At 41.0% G+C, this 15933-nt stretch overlaps 1 protein-coding gene across 8 annotated transcripts in view; it reads left to right on the top strand.

Annotated features, from left to right (window-relative positions):
• The window catches only part of WWOX (WW domain containing oxidoreductase), a 1101136-nt gene that overhangs the window by 570552 nt on the left and 514651 nt on the right, over positions 1 to 15933 (top strand). Inside the window, exon 10 of one of the 8 annotated variants that reach the window (XM_073582709.1) lies at positions 13986 to 14176. The exons of the other annotated variants lie outside the window; for them this stretch is intronic. Within the exon in view, the coding sequence (XP_073438810.1) occupies positions 13986 to 13988 (3 nt within the window). The 3' untranslated portion in view covers positions 13989 to 14176. Of the gene's footprint in view, positions 1 to 13985; positions 14177 to 15933 lie in introns of those variants that run through there. 8 annotated transcript variants of the gene reach the window in all.

Genomic DNA, 15933 nt, shown 5'->3' with positions numbered 1-15933 from the left:
TGTGGCACACACAATGAAAAGATTGAGTCAACTTTTCCCCTTTTTATCTGGTTTCAGGTGTAATTTTCATATTGCCCACACCTGTTACTTGCCACAGGTGAGTTTGATCGAGCATCACATGCTTGAAACAAGCCTGTTTACCCACAATTTTGTAAAGGTGTCAACCATTATGTCCAGACCATTTTGGGGGTTTTGTGTGAAATGATGTCCAGTTTGTCTTTTTTTCTGTTTTTTTTTTTGTGCTATTCCAATACCCATAAAAAATCTAACTTATTTATGGATACATGTGCAATATGTACAAAAAATAATGTATTAATATGGATAATGCTAAAAAAATCTAGTTTTATAGATACATGTTTAATATATAATAACATATAAAAAATATAGAAAATAAATCTGTCAGTATTTATCAAAATTAATATACATATATTTTTTATAATCTATTCTATAAATGTTTTTCCATTATGTGTACTTTGCAGCCCATTTATTTTTCTTCTTTGTTTTATGTTCCGAAGGAAAGAAAAAAAAGAAAATCTGAGCAAAATAATAGCGTGAAAATGTATTTCAATATAAAAGAAATCTTTTTTAATTAGAAGCTTGGAAAGATATACCCTTTAATTGCTATGGTTGTAATTTGTAGGTCATCAATATCTTTGCTTCTTTCATTAATAAACTGGCAAGTCAAGTAGGAAAGCTGCAGAAGTATAATTTTTTTTCCCCTAAGCTCTACTTAATCAACAGTAGACTTCATCAAACAGAAAAAAAAAAGGAAAAAAATGTAAATCAGCAGCATTAATTCTGCTGGCAATAAATAGGGAGAAGAAAACATGCGAGGAAAAAAAATCTAATTTCACAAAGCCTGCTTTGGATTGAACGGTGGGAATAGGTAGTTAAAGTGCCTTTTAAATTGTGACTGACTAGGGGATGGTAGAGGTTTGTGTATGGATTAGCACAGTGATAGACCCTGAGTAGCCAGCGACAGTGACTAATTACCTGACAGAGCTGTGCACCGTTCGGCTTGGTCATCGAAATTAATTTTCTGTTTTCGAGACAAGCAGAGAGCAGATGCAGGATTTCAGCTCAATACCTAAATGAACTCGAGTCCGAGTTATTACTTTCATTATAAGAGGACAGGGTTTGGATATTGTTGCAGAAGTTGGATTTTTTTTGTAGGGGGCTCGAGACAAAAAAATAAAATGTGTACTAATTGAAAAGTAGTATGAGAAAGAAAACGGTTCAAAATAGTGGCAGATAAAAGGGGCATTTAAAAGGGCGTACAAAATATTAGTCTCTAATAGTGATGAGCGAACGAGTCCGGATACGGTGCTATTGAGCATGCTCGGGTGATAAATGAGTGTCTTCGGCGTGCTCGAATAATATATTTGAGTCCCCGTGGCTTTTTGACAGCCAGAACCAATGCAGTGATTGCCAACAAACAGGAAATCCCCTGCATGTGTTATGTCTGTCGAACATCCACGAGCTATGCAACCACGTGGACTCGAACATATTATTCGAGCACGCCAAAGTCACTTGCTTATCACGCGAACATGCTCAATAACACCTTATCCGAGCACGTTCGCTCATCACTAGTCTCTAAGCATTTTTCTTTTTTTGATTTTTCAGTCTTTGTGTTGCTCTTTGTGCCTACAAGTTGTTTCAAAGGGGCTGCATTCGGATTTTGCTGTCGATGTATAACGTGTTGCCGGACAGTAGCCATGGGTGAGGTACTCATCTTCTACACCCTGGCGCGCTACATGGAGATGAGGGTCCTGGCTGGGTATGGGGGTGTTATGACCTTTCAGGCCACATGATGCCCAGGACCAGATGTTGAACAGTTCAATAAGGGAGACCACCGGTCAAAAATAAACATTTTTACTCAACATTACCTTGATGGGAACTATGTACAGTAGATAGCGGGTACATAACTTCATGAATGTTTCTTTTACAACACGGAGCATCTTCACACACAATCTCTTTACTTCTTCCAAGTTTACTTGTTTCTGCCTCATGTTTCTTTGTCTTCAACACGCCCCAGCACAGTACTACAGTCCGGTAAATGAGAGTCCTATACTTCAACTCGTGGTCTCCCGTGTTTTTTCCACTCGGGGAGTTAGATGGCCTTTACTTAGCTTCTCTACTTGCTGACGCCTTGAAACTCCTACCCAGGGCACTGTCTTTGTCTTGCTCTCGCTGTTCTGTCCGGGCCCATCACCTGAACTCGGGGTCGTACTGCTAGGCGTCTTGTCCCAGGACCCATCTACAGTTCATCAATCTGTCCTTTACTCTTGAACTGGCTATCTATTGCCTCGGTCTCCACTGACATCAGGGACACCCACTTCATTCGGCTCTGCTGACTAGTCAGACCTTATATCTGCTTCTATTGTTGAGCCTTATTTCACTTCCTGACAGGAAACTGTCTCTGTCTCTGCACCTTAACCCCTATCACTCTGGGCATGTCCCAATCATTAATCCTAACTTCCTATGGAACTGGCCATGTAAAGGTATTGCTGGACTTGTATTTGAAAGAGCTACATGCACATATAAGTAGCTGGGAAGGTGAAATCCTGCTGATAGTTTTCCTTTAGGCTTCTTTTACACTAACCGTGTTTTTGCTGGCCATTTTTGTGGCTCCAATAGATTTCTATGGGGCCGCAAAATCGGCCAGCAAAAATTAGTAGGACGGCCGTGCTCCGTATGGCCGTGAGGGCCGTAATTGCGTCCGTAAAATATTATCGAGCTTGCTTGATATTTTTCACGGCTTAAGGACACGTCCGCAATGCATTTCAATGGTACTGCGAAAACAACGGTAGCTTATTTTTGCGGTACACCGTATTTGCAGATCACCATATTTTCGATCCAAGAGGGTTTTTTGCGACCCGTTCTTGCGGGAGACCGCAAAAATCACGGCAATACGGCCCGCAAAAACGGGCTGCAAAAACACGGTTAGTGTAAAAGAAGCCTAAAAGAGAAACTGTAACCAGATTTCACAATTCAAAATGTAAATATTATTACCAGCCTGATGACACTTGGGTACTTTTTCTAAAAATCCATAGCGGTATAATCCTGATCTTAAAATGAACATTTTATGGTTCCAGAAATGAAATAGTTCATGAGCCCAAGTGTATTCAGCCTGTGTCCACCTAGAATTATTGACAGCTGCAGCGTCTGATGAGGAGCAGTGTGAGATCTTGACAGCAGCAGGGAGGAGGGACACTGAGGATCTGTCAGGCTAAGTGAGAGGAGATTGAATTAAACTTCCATAAAGGATTATACAGCTGCTCTGACATGGATTCTCAAAGTAAATACAACATAAGATATCAACTTAGTCATGGATGCAGTTTGTATTGTATTTTAAAATTTCCTCTTCTCCAATTGTATGTCTAGTATTACACTTGATCTGGTCTCAATGGTAGCGTGCTGCAAATTATGACATCAGAAAAACTTAAAAAGAAGGAAAAACTTTTGGCTAATGCTCAAATAAATGTTGAAGGATTTATCCTGGACTACTACTATTACTATGAGCTGTAGTTGCTAACTACCTTACTGTTCTACCCGGTGTCGGCACAGAGCGGTCATAGACTGCTCCTGCCGGCGATTAACCTGCTTCTCGTCAACAGAACAGACCTTCTTCCGGGCTGCTCTGTCGACAGAGCATGTCTGCCGCGGTCTATCAGCATAACAGTTGGCAATCACGCCCCATCAACAACACAGAGCAGAAAAGAAGCTGCTGCTCTGTCGATGTGATCTCAATGGAAGCTGTTGAATCACCAGCAGGAGCGGTCTGTGACCTCTCCGTGTCAGCAGAGATGGGCAGTTCTTGCCCATAGTGAAAAAAAATATAGTCTTGGACGCACCCTTTAAATTTTCTCAACAGTATCCAATGAACAAATTTAAACTCAAGAAAGCATTGCCTACTACCCCATCCTTAAAGCTAGGCAGCGCAATTCACCTGCCTGAGTCTGTGCCTGAAATCCTTTGTCTTGTGACTCATTTCTCAACGCGTTTTGGTGGATTTTGCAGGCTCACAAAGTTCTTTATAGTCCCTTTAAGGACTGCTCTTTTTTTAATTTCTCATGGAAACAGCGCCAACCCATGGGCTGTGTTTGGTATTGCACCTTCAATAAACATAAGCCAGATTCCCAGCCTCAGACAACTCCTTCCACTCCCAGACGAAGCTTAATGTTTCATCCTCCGCCACAATGAGACTTGTCGCTGAAGTTTCTTCTAAACACTTCAAGGTGCTTTCTTTTCTTTTTTTTTTGGCCCATTTTTCATAAATGAGCTCGGTATACACGAGAGCAAAACATCTTCTGCTAATTTAAAACTAGATGATGTTCAGAGCGCAGCCAAGAAAAGCTCCGGGGTATATTCAGGATATTAAATATACACAAAAAGTAAGTATGTGACATGGAAGAAAGTCATTTCCACGTCTGTTGGAGGAAAGTGTATGGAAAACACAATTCCGACGGCTGCTGGTTTACTTCTACGGTGGCTAGCGTGTCCCGTAATAATAGGACAATTATAATGCCGAGTTATGTCAGCTATTTTTCTTATTATATTTGTATGGAAATTAACTGTTGGATGCATAATCATTTGCATGCCTATTATACAGGGGCTCGATGCCACCAGACTCTAAATACCAAGTGAGGATTCAGATCTCTTTTATGCCGCCGAATAAATCACATTTTGCAAATTCGCCATCACTGCAGACGGCATTATTTAGAGAATGCACTGATGTTATTATTTGTATTTATGGAAAAAGAAGCATTTAAAGGGGAGGTTCCGTTGTTAAAAAATATAATTCTAAAATAAATAGTAACTAAAAAAAAAAATTGGGAAATAGTAAAGAAATGCTTCACAGGGTGGTGCATTTGAATTTATGATGCAGATTGATACCATAAAGCTATTATATAGGATAAAGGCTTTCTTCTGCTAAAGGTATTTGATATAGTCAGGGGCGGACACAGACAAAAGAGAGATTATGCGAAAGAACAGTATGTGCTGCAGTCCTATAGCTCATCATAATGCACCATTCCCGCTATCGAGCTGGAAATGGGCCCCACTACCTCTTGGTCCCGTGTGCGGCTGCACAGATTGCACCAGTGGTATGTCCACCTCTGGATACACTGGGCAGACATAGTCGTGAGGGTGTTTCAGGATCCAGATGTCACTTTCTTATTAGGACTCATAGACAGCATAGATTCGCGTCCCCCATGTGAACATTTAGCAGGCACATATATGTCAGTGCCGACTCTCCCAAACAGATGACAGAAGAGGTATGATCCTACCAGTCTCACTATCACTTTCAGCCTGAGCTCCTGCAACTTCCAGCGCCATACAGAAGTGTTCAATTCCACTCACAGTTCACACTGACCAGGCTGCAGCTCCAACACACAGACTGCTCAGATTTCCTAGCTGATCCGTGCAGAGGGAAACTCTTGCTTTTGACTCTTCCTTAACTACACCTCACATTTTGTCTGGTCACTCACCAGCTTCAACGCACTCCACTGTGCTGAACATCCCCAGCAGAATGACAGTCCTGGTTCTTGGTCAAAGCTAATTACGGGCATTTAATGAAGACCTGCAGTGCTAGGATTTAACCCAATCCCACCTGGCTTTCCTACACTATGTTCCCTATAAATTTCAGTTATTCTTTTAGGTTCTTCAGCCGTTCAGATCAATGGCTGTTATGTAAGGCTACTTTCACATTAGCGTTTTTTAGCGCTGGGCTTCATGCGCAATAGAAATGCATTCAAAAACGCATCATGCGTTTTGCATGCGTTTGCTTTTTTAGGCGCATGCGTTTTAACGAGTTTCTAGCCATGCTAACTCTTAAAACGCATGCGATTTCCAACTCAGGCATGCGCACGCCTGCGTTCCCATAGACTGTAATGTGTTATTTTGTCGCATTCCGTGCGCAAGCGTGCACATGCGTTTTTTTACGCCATTGGATGGACCCAGGCGCACACTACAAAAGAAACGCATACGCACGAAAACGCATACGAAAGCGTGGCGCCCGCCATGTTAAACATAGGGGCGCATGGGCGCACGATGCGCTGTGCTAAAAAACGCTAATGTGAAACCAGCCTAATGCTGTTCTTTCCCTGACCAAGCCTAAGTGCAACTTTCCTTGGGCAAATGAGCAATTTCCTGGAGAACAAGGCCAGTGGCGATCATTTGATGACCATTGAGCCTACGATGGCTGTGATGCATTTTATTCTAGAGGAACTGTCTGGAAGGAGTTCGCGCCTACAGTCCGCTAAATTGTCTTCCATCATCGGCCTTTGTCATATTTTCCAGCTTTGACAGCATAAAAATCAGGGACCTTAAGGCTTAAAAGGGTTGTCCACTTTTGGAGTCAGGTTCCTTTTATTTAAATAAGCCCTCCCCCTTCAAAGTTTTTATCCTCTTAATATATTGCAATCACCATATTATATAGCACTTTGTACTTACAATTGCTCATTTTCTTTTCTACCCAGATAATTCTTCTCTTTTCTCAGCTCTATGTACAAACAGGAAGTCTCTTTTCCCTTCATGAGTCATTCCCCTCTTCAACTCCTGACCCAGCTGCTCCCTCCTCCACCTGCCAGGGATTTTGCAGAGATGACTCATTCAGGGACAGAATCTACAGTTATTAGAAGGGTTCAGCTTATTCAGAAAAAGAAAAGAGAAGAATTATCTGGGTACAAAGGGAAAATGAGCAATTGTATGTGCACAGTGCTGTATAATATGCTGACTGCAATATATTAAGAGGATAAAAACTTTGATGGGAGGGCTTCTTTAGCTGCATGTTTGTTGGGCCAAAAAAAAATAATTGGGTTTCATTAAAAATTTTGCACCGCTTGGCTTCTATAGCAATTTCTGGTTGTGTAATGAGTTAATTTAGACTCTGTCAGTGAGCTCGTTCTGACAGTCTTATTAAAAAGTTTGTAGATTTATTTTCTGTTTTTTTTTGTTTTTTTTTATCTGTGCTCTCAACAGCTGATTTATGACCGTAACCCACATCAAAGTTGAATGTGCCTTTAAAGAAAGCACCTGAAAAAGACAAACGGCGAAACATTTATAATGATTCCCACTTGAAAAAATAATTTTTAATTAGGTTTTTTATGCATTAAATGTCCTTTTCAAAAGATGGCAATATTTTTGCTTTTCACTATCTCTAGAAATGTTGCCACTCTCACACTGGCCACTGGGGCTATTGTAGACTCTTACTTCCTGTTCATTCAGGAAATCTACATGTACATTAGCCGCAATATGGTGATTGAGACCCTATTTTTTATATTGAAGCGTCTAATGAGCATGTGCAAAAGTCATTTGTGAAGGGAGGAGGAGCTGTGACATCACCTATTTTGATTGATGGTATCAGCTTTGTTAACTGTCATTGTAATCCTGCCTCTGATGATAATGAGGCTGCTGAACACGCTTCTTGAAAGTATGTGAAAATTGCGCATAAATGGCCGCAGGGTGCAGTAGAGTGAGGACTACCACTTGCTGGCTCTTAGAGGGGGTCCTGGTCCTTAATATGGGGTAGGGACAACAAGATCACTCTTCCTTCATCATAGTTTTCTATGGCCTAAGGAGCAAAGTCATCGATACGTCGGTAGCACAAGTTTGTTTCCTTGCGGCATTTCTATTGTCAGGTTGGTAAATCTCGCACAACTCGAGAGTTGTTGATTTAACAAGCCAACCTTTTTGCCTGATCATGATTAATCCCAAACTTTGTTCCCTCTCTTTCAGCAGTGTAGAAAAGGCTGTAAAAATGCTCGATGGGGTAGAATGGCAGTAATTTATATTCACCGCAATCCTGTGCAACGCCGTCGTAGAAAAAGCAAAGGCTGTCATTAGTAATTAAGAGACAGGGAAGATAAATAATGGCACACATCTAATTGTACACACTAATGGCTAATCACAGAAGGCTTGATCCAAACTCGATGGATCCCAAGCCGCGTGTTATCTTACTGTAACCTATAGCGGTAAGAATGCGATTTGTGCCGGAAGATCCCTCCATAACCAAACGTTTAGGGTGACTACGAACCGGCCGAAGAGTCATAGCATTCATCTTTACTGGACGACAGGATAATTTAAGGGAATGTTTAATTGGAAAATTATCTGTAGTTAAAATCAAGTTTTGATGTTAAATGCATTTATATTTTTCAATTTTTCATATTATTATTTATTTCTGTAGCCCCATTGATTCCATGGTGCTGTACATGAGAAGGGGTTACATACAAATTACAGGTATCACTTACAGTAAACAAACTAACAATCACAGACTGATACAGAGTGGAGAGAGGACCCTGCCCTTTCGGGCTTACATACAGTATTACTTTCTATACAGTGGGGAAAAAAAGTATTTAGTCAGTCAGCAATAGTGCAAGTTCCACCACTTAAAAAGATGAGAGGCGTCTGTAATTTACATCATAGGTAGACCTCAACTATGGGAGACAAACTGAGAAAAAAAAATCCAGAAAATCACTTTGTCTGTTTTTTTTTCATTTTATTTGCATATTATGGTGGAAAATAAGTATTTGGTCAGAAACAAGCAATCAAGATTTCTGGCTCTCACAGACCTGTAACTTCTTCTTTAAGTGTCTCCTCTTTCCTCCACTCATTACCTGTAGTAATGGCACCTGTTTAAACTTGTTATCAGTATAAAAAGACACCTGTGCACACCCTCAAACAGTCTGACTCCAAACTCCACTATGGTGAAGACGAAAGAGCTGTCAAAGGACACCAGAAACAAAATTGTAGCCCTGCACCAGGCTGGGAAGACTGAATCTGCAATAGCCAACCAGCTTGGAGTGAAGAAATCAACTGTGGGATAATTAGAAAATGGAAGACATACAAGACCACTGATAATCTCCCTCGATCTGGTGCTCCACGCAAAATCCCACCCCGTGGGGTCAGAATGATCACAAGAACGGTGAGCAAAAATCCCAGAACCACGCGGGGGGACCTAGTGAATGAACTGCAGAGAGCTGGGACCAATGTAACAAGGCCTACCATAAGTAACACACTACGCCACCATGGACTCAGATCCTGCAGTGCCAGACGTGTCCCACTGCTTAAGCCTGTACATGTCTGGGCCCGTCTGAAGTTTGCTAGAGAGCATTTGGATGATCCAGAGGAGTTTTGGGAGAATGTCCTATGGTCTGATGAAACCAAACTGGAACGGTTTGGTAGAAACACAACTTGTCGTGTTTGGAGGAAAAAGAATACTGAGTTGCATCCATCAAACACCATACCTACTGTAAAGCATGGTGGTGGAAACATCATGCTTTGGGGCTGTTTCTCTGCAAAGGGGCCAGGACGACTGATCCGGGTACATGAAAGAATGAATGGGGCCATGTATCGTGAGATTTTGAGTGCAAACCTCCTTCCATCAGCAAGGGCATTGAAGATGAAACGTGGCTGGGTCTTTCAACATGACAATGATCCAAAGCACACCGCCAGGGCAACGAAGGAGTGGCTTCGTAAGAAGCATTTCAAGGTCCTGGAGTGGCCTAGCCAGTCTCCAGATCTCAACCCTATAGAAAACCTTTGGAGGGAGTTGAAAGTCCGTGTTGCCAAGCGAAAAGCCAAAAACATCACTGCTCTAGAGGAGATCTGCATGGAGGAATGGGCCAACATACCAACAACAGTGTGTGGCAACCTTGTGAAGACTTACAGAAAACGTTTGACCTCTGTCATTGCCAACAAAGGATATATCACAAAGTATTGAGATGAAATTTTGTTTCTGACCAAATACTTATTTTCCACCATAATATGCAAATAAAATGAAAAAAAAACAGACAATGTGATTTTCTGGATTTTTTTTTCTCAGTTTGTCTCCCATAGTTGAGGTCTACCTATGATGTAAATTACAGACGCCTCTCATCTTTTTAAGTGGTGGAACTTGCACAATTGCTGACTGACTAAATACTTTTTTTCCCCACTGTATATAAAAATCCAGATATTTTACAGTCTTCACACTGGCCTAAAGGCCTTGTCCAGTGTCAGGTTCCTGCTCTGTAAAGAAGACATTAAAGCATTTCTCGTTATCATGACAGACAGGATGACAATGAAAGGTAACCTTTCTATACATTAACATTCGATCCACCATTCACAATAGGTGATGTCACAGCTCACCTCTTCCCCCTCCTGTACAATGACTGATAATACCTCTGTATACAGTAGATAACAAAGGATCCATAATTCACAACAGGCAAGATCACATCTTACCAGCTTCTCTTGTAAAATCTCTGAGAACACCTCTATATCCAGTAGATAATACAGGTTCCAATATTAACATTAGGTGATGTCACAGCTCACCTCCTCACCTGTACAATGACTGATAACACCTCTATATACAGTAGATTAAACACGATCCACCATTCACAATAGGTAATGTCACAACTCATCTCCTCCTCCTGTGCAGTGACAGATATCACCTCTATATACAGTAGAACAGGACCCACCATTCACAATAGTTGTCACAGCTCACCTTCTCTTCCTTTACAATGACTGATATAACCTCTGTAAACAGTAGATAACACAGGATCTACCATTCACAATAGGTGATATCACAGCTCTCCTCCTCCCCCTCTTATACCATGACTGATATCACCTCTATGTACAGTAGATAACAGAGGATCCGCCATTCACTATAGGTTATGTCACAGCTCACCTCCTCTTCCTGTACGACTGATAACACCTCTATATACAGTAGATAACACAGGATCCACCATTCACGCTAGGTGATATCACAGCTCACTTCTTCCTCCTGTACAATGACTGATAACACCTCTATGTGCAGTAGATAACAGAGGATCCATCATTCACAATAGGTGATGTCACAGCTCACCTGCTCCTCCCGCTGTACAATGACTTATAACACTTCTATATACAGTGGACAAAACATTGTTCACCTTTTACAATAGGTGATGTCACAGCTCACCTCCTCCCCTCCTGTAGCGTGACTAATAAACCTCTATATACAGTAGACAAAACATTATTCACCTTTCACAATAGGTGATGTCACAGCTCACCTTCTCCTGTACATTGATTGATAACACCTCTATATCCAGTAGATAACACAGGATCCACCATTCACAATAGATGTCACAGCTCACCTCCTCCTCCTATACACAGGATGCACCATGGACTTTATTCATATTCGTGTCAACCAGGTTCAAAGCTGCACATTTTTTGTGGTTTTCTCCATTCATCCAACTTCAGTTTACCAACCATTTTGTTTGTATTTATCTATTTTTTTCCGTTTGTGTTTAGTTGACTTATTTAGCAAAAATACCGATAACCAAAATAAAGCGTTTTTGTAATTTTTGCTCCTGGACTTTTACTGGCAAGTTGTAAGATGACCCCTTTGATATGTTTCAGAGGATGTTGCAATAAGAATGAATAATTAAATCCCATTATGGAGTCAGCAAACCTCGCGTCGTATATTTTCTATTTTCTAAAGACAGTTTTCGAATGTTATGTTTATACAAGAGAAGAATTTACCAAAGCAAATGGAGCCATCTATAAAACATGTCTAATTACAGATATGTAAATATATCAGGACTGCCGGAGCGCTGTTTACATTCTCTCCATAATACTACTTCCCGAAGACAGAGGATACTAATCTCCCCGAATAAATATTCAAACAATCTCTCATACTTTTTCCGTTTTGTTACCATTAACAATTGATGGAATTAATGCTGCGAGATCTTAACTACATAACGGCACGGCTAAATACTAATAATTGGTTTAGAATTATACAGTCATTTAGATCAACAGAAATCTGAGCAGCTTGCGCGAGCATAAATTATTTACGTCTTTTCTGTCCCTTCTGCCTTGATACTAAATATTCCGTTATTCAAACGGAGAGTAAAAATCGTCAGAACCTTCTTCGGAAATGACGAGGCGCCTAAATTCCCAGTCGCAACCAATTTTAGATATAGAACTTTTAGTTAGTGCCTGCATAGAATCTTATAAATGTTTATTTTGAATATGGGTTCTTTGGCAAAGGTAACCCCTCAACCTTTAAATGGGTTTTGGGTTTTTCCAGGCTTGGTGTACAAGTCTGCAGTCGCTATATGTGACTGTAGACTTGGGAATCCGCACCGTGTATGCTGTCAATGCTCTCCAGTGCTGGCGTTCATGTGACCACAAGTTTGATATTTGCATACTTCCTGGCACATTCCGACTAAACGTGTCCAGCCTCGCTAAATACACTTGTATTGAATTAGGTCATGCACATCTAGTTGGCATGTGACCACAAGTATGATATTTGCATACGCCCTGCCACATTCCGACTAGAAGTGTCCAGCCTCACTAAATACACTTGTATTGAATTAGGTCATGCACATCTAGTTGGCATGTGACCACAAGTATGATATTTGCATACGCCCTGCCACATTCCGACTAGACATGTCCAGCCTCACTAAATACACTTGTATTGAATTAGGTCATGCACATCTAGTTGCCATGTGACCACAGCTATGATATTTGCACACGCCCTGCCACATTCCGACTAGACGTAGACGTGTCCAGCCTCACTAAATACACTTCTATTGAATTAGGTCATGCACATCTAGTTGGCATGTGACCACAAGTTTGATATTTGCATACGCCCTGCCACATTCCGACTCGATGTGTCCAGCCTCAGTAAATACACTTGTATTGAATTATTTCATGCACATCTAGTTGGCATGTGACCACAACTATGATATTTGCACATGCCCTGCCACATTCCGACTAGACGTGTCCAGCCTCACTAAATACACTTGTATTGAATTAGGTCATGCACATCTAGTTGGCATGTGACCACAAGTATGATATTTGCATACGCCCTGCCACATTCCGACTAGACATGTCCAGCCTCACTAAAGACACTTGTATTGAATTAGGTCATGCACATCTAGTTGCCATGTGACCACAGCTATCATATTTGCACACGCCCTGCCACATTCCGACTAGACGTAGACGTGTCCAGCCTCACTAAATACACTTGTATTGAATTAGGTCATGCACATCTAGTTGGCATGTGACCACAAGTTTGATATTTGCATACGCCCTGCCACATTCCGACTCGATGTGTCCAGCCTCAGTAAATACACTTGTATCGAATTAGGTCATGCACATCTAGTTGGCATGTGACCACAACTATGATATTTGCACACGCCCTGCCACATTCCAACTAGACGTGTCCAGCCTCACTAAATACACTTGTATTGAATTAGGTCATGCACATCTAGTTGGCATGTGACCACAACTATGATATTTGCACACGCCCTGCCACATTCCGACTAGACGTGTCCAGCCTCACTAAATCTTCTTGTATTGAGCTAGATCGTGCAAGTCTAGTTGGCATGTGACCTCATATATGAAAATAGTATTCTTGCAGTCACTTGCCTGACTCCTGTTCCTGCCACTGGCACTGGAGAATGCTGAGGAGAATGCTGACAGTGTGCACACTACATGCTGAGAGGATTCACAAGTCTGCAGTCACATAACCCCTTTAGTAGGTCCCATGCTGTTTAATGAATCCGATGATCCGGTTCTTATGAATGCTCATTTGTTTTTGTTTTTTCTCAAAGGGCAACTTACACTGAACTTTATTTTTGTATTAATTTTTTGATTAAAGATTTATTATCCGGTGTTTTTTTTTGTTTTGTTTTTGTTTTTTTTGTGGCTCATTTGAATGCAAAGCCACGAAAACCCATAGAACATAGAAACCCAGAAGACAATCCTTTTACATCTCATTAAATGACAATTACAAAGCTGTCTATTTATAATGCTCTGTGTCCCAGTCCCCAAGCTCAGGCCGTTTCTTTTTTTTTCTATCAATACATCACATTGATTTCCTGAATGACTTTATCTACCTAATACAGAGTAGCATTGAACAGTTATTTGTCTGTTTTTTCACCATCCCTTATCAAACATTTATGATTTAGTGATTGCTGCAGCCGCTCCTTGAAAGGTCTCTTTCATATTTATCTCTACAGTAGCCGTGCGATCATTGTGACACCGACTGTAATAAATCTAAGTCTAGAAAAATCCATCACCATCCAGAAAGCAACAGCATGTGAGTTTATCTTCGAAATAGAGAAGACTTAGTATCAAAGTTATGGATTGTACCTGGTTAAGTGTTTCATAATAACATCCTCGTATTGTGTACCCTACGTTATTTATCAAAAATATGTAAAAAAAAAATAAAATAAATCTGATGCTCTTTCAGTGAAATGTTTGATTCTTAAGTCCTGATATACAGAATATTTTCTTTTGTGTTTCGTAGTTCTAAAATCCCTTATGAGAAGTGTTGGAAGTAGGCAACGAGGACCAAACAATTGTGTTTTTACAAAAGCCTCATCTACAAAAATAGTTTTTTCCCAAACTTCAGAAGGTTATAAGTCAAGCACCTTCTACATTACCATCAAAGATCTTTATGATTTCATCTTAGTTCTTGTTTCCACTGAAAAAGAGGACTTGTCACCAGGCCGAAAGTGGCCAGTTTTTACTCTTATTCTTTTCCCACTGTTTGCTGATTACGCTGTTATTTTTTTAATCTACCATATGGTTCCAGAGAAATGGGCCTTTTTTGTTTTAGTACTAATTTTGATGTTCTTTTACAAGTGGATATGGCTCACAGGATCCTCTAGGGCGTTACTTTAGGCTATTCTGCATAATTAACCTGTGAGTAGCGCCCCGTGGTCTAAATCATGAAAATTAGCACTACATAAAAAGGCGAAGACGTGGGGTAGTGTCACGGGTGTGTCAGAGGCTGCAGACAGTCGCACTGCATCTGGCTGCAGAAAGTCTCAGTGGTTGGCCGTTCAGCCTTGTTGCCACCTCCCCTGGCATTAACTGTGTCACCTGGATCTGGATTATTATATCTCTCAACTTCCTGTTGGGAGTTACGGGTGTTCTATTTGCACTTCCCTGTTGAGGCTTGGAGCTGTAGGGGTTGACTATCTTCATATCTGGTGTTTGGAAGATGTCCTTGTTTCTCTCTGAGACTACTCAAGCTTAGTGTTCTATTGTTTTATGTATCCTAGCTGTCTATAGCGGTAGTGGGGATTGACTAGCGCCCGTCCTCTCCTTCCATGTGCAGGGCTTATTGCCAGGGTCAGGCAGGGATTAGGTGTCCCGCTTAGCGTTAGGTGTGTATCCTATATAGGGACGATAGGACAGACAGGGTGACATTAGATCTGTCTAGGGGTCTCCCCTTCCCTAGTGTTTGGTTCCCTTCCCCTTATCCCTTTGTGTTGCACTTAGTCTGTCCTACACTGTGCTTGACAGGTGGATTTAAAAAAACAAAAGATGAAATAACCAGGGGAGCAACGGGAATTAAATAAGAGCAATAACTGGCCACTCTTGACCTAGTGACAAGCTCTCCGTAAAGCTTTGTCGACGATGTGAAGCTCCGCAACCGATCACATTTGTGTGTCATCGGGAATAGTTGTGCCGGGTATTGCACTCCCAGCAATCTTGTATTGATAACCTATCCTAACGATGGGCCATCACTATCAATGTACTGATCATCCCCTTTAACTTTTAATGTATTTATCATACCCTTTAACTTTTAATGTACTGATCATCCCCTTTAACTTTTATTGGCCTGCGTTAAATGATACAATTTACCAATTTAATACAAGCTGCTGCCATCCCGTCAAACAATGTATACATTAAACATAAACCTTCTTTTTTAAGAGGCTACGGATGACTGACGGATGGTCATTGAGGTAGTATCTATCAAGGCATCCAATGCATGTATCTTTTTGGCTTAAACATTTTACTGAAACTGATTTATTCCCATTAATATACAATCCCCAAGTGGGCATTCCCAAACCCCTCGTTACTAAAACCACTCAAACATTCCTCTTCGGTCGCATGCATAAGCCCTGGATTCCTGGCGTGGCACTTAGACTGTAGGCTACTGCAGGAATTTGCATA

The sequence above is a fragment of the Dendrobates tinctorius genome, unplaced genomic scaffold, assembly GCF_039654945.1.
Source record: "Dendrobates tinctorius isolate UK_male_01 unplaced genomic scaffold, ASM3965494v1 ptg000009l, whole genome shotgun sequence".
NCBI lineage: Eukaryota > Metazoa > Chordata > Amphibia > Anura > Dendrobatidae > Dendrobates > Dendrobates tinctorius.
This window is presented reverse-complemented; position numbering and strand designations above follow the sequence as displayed.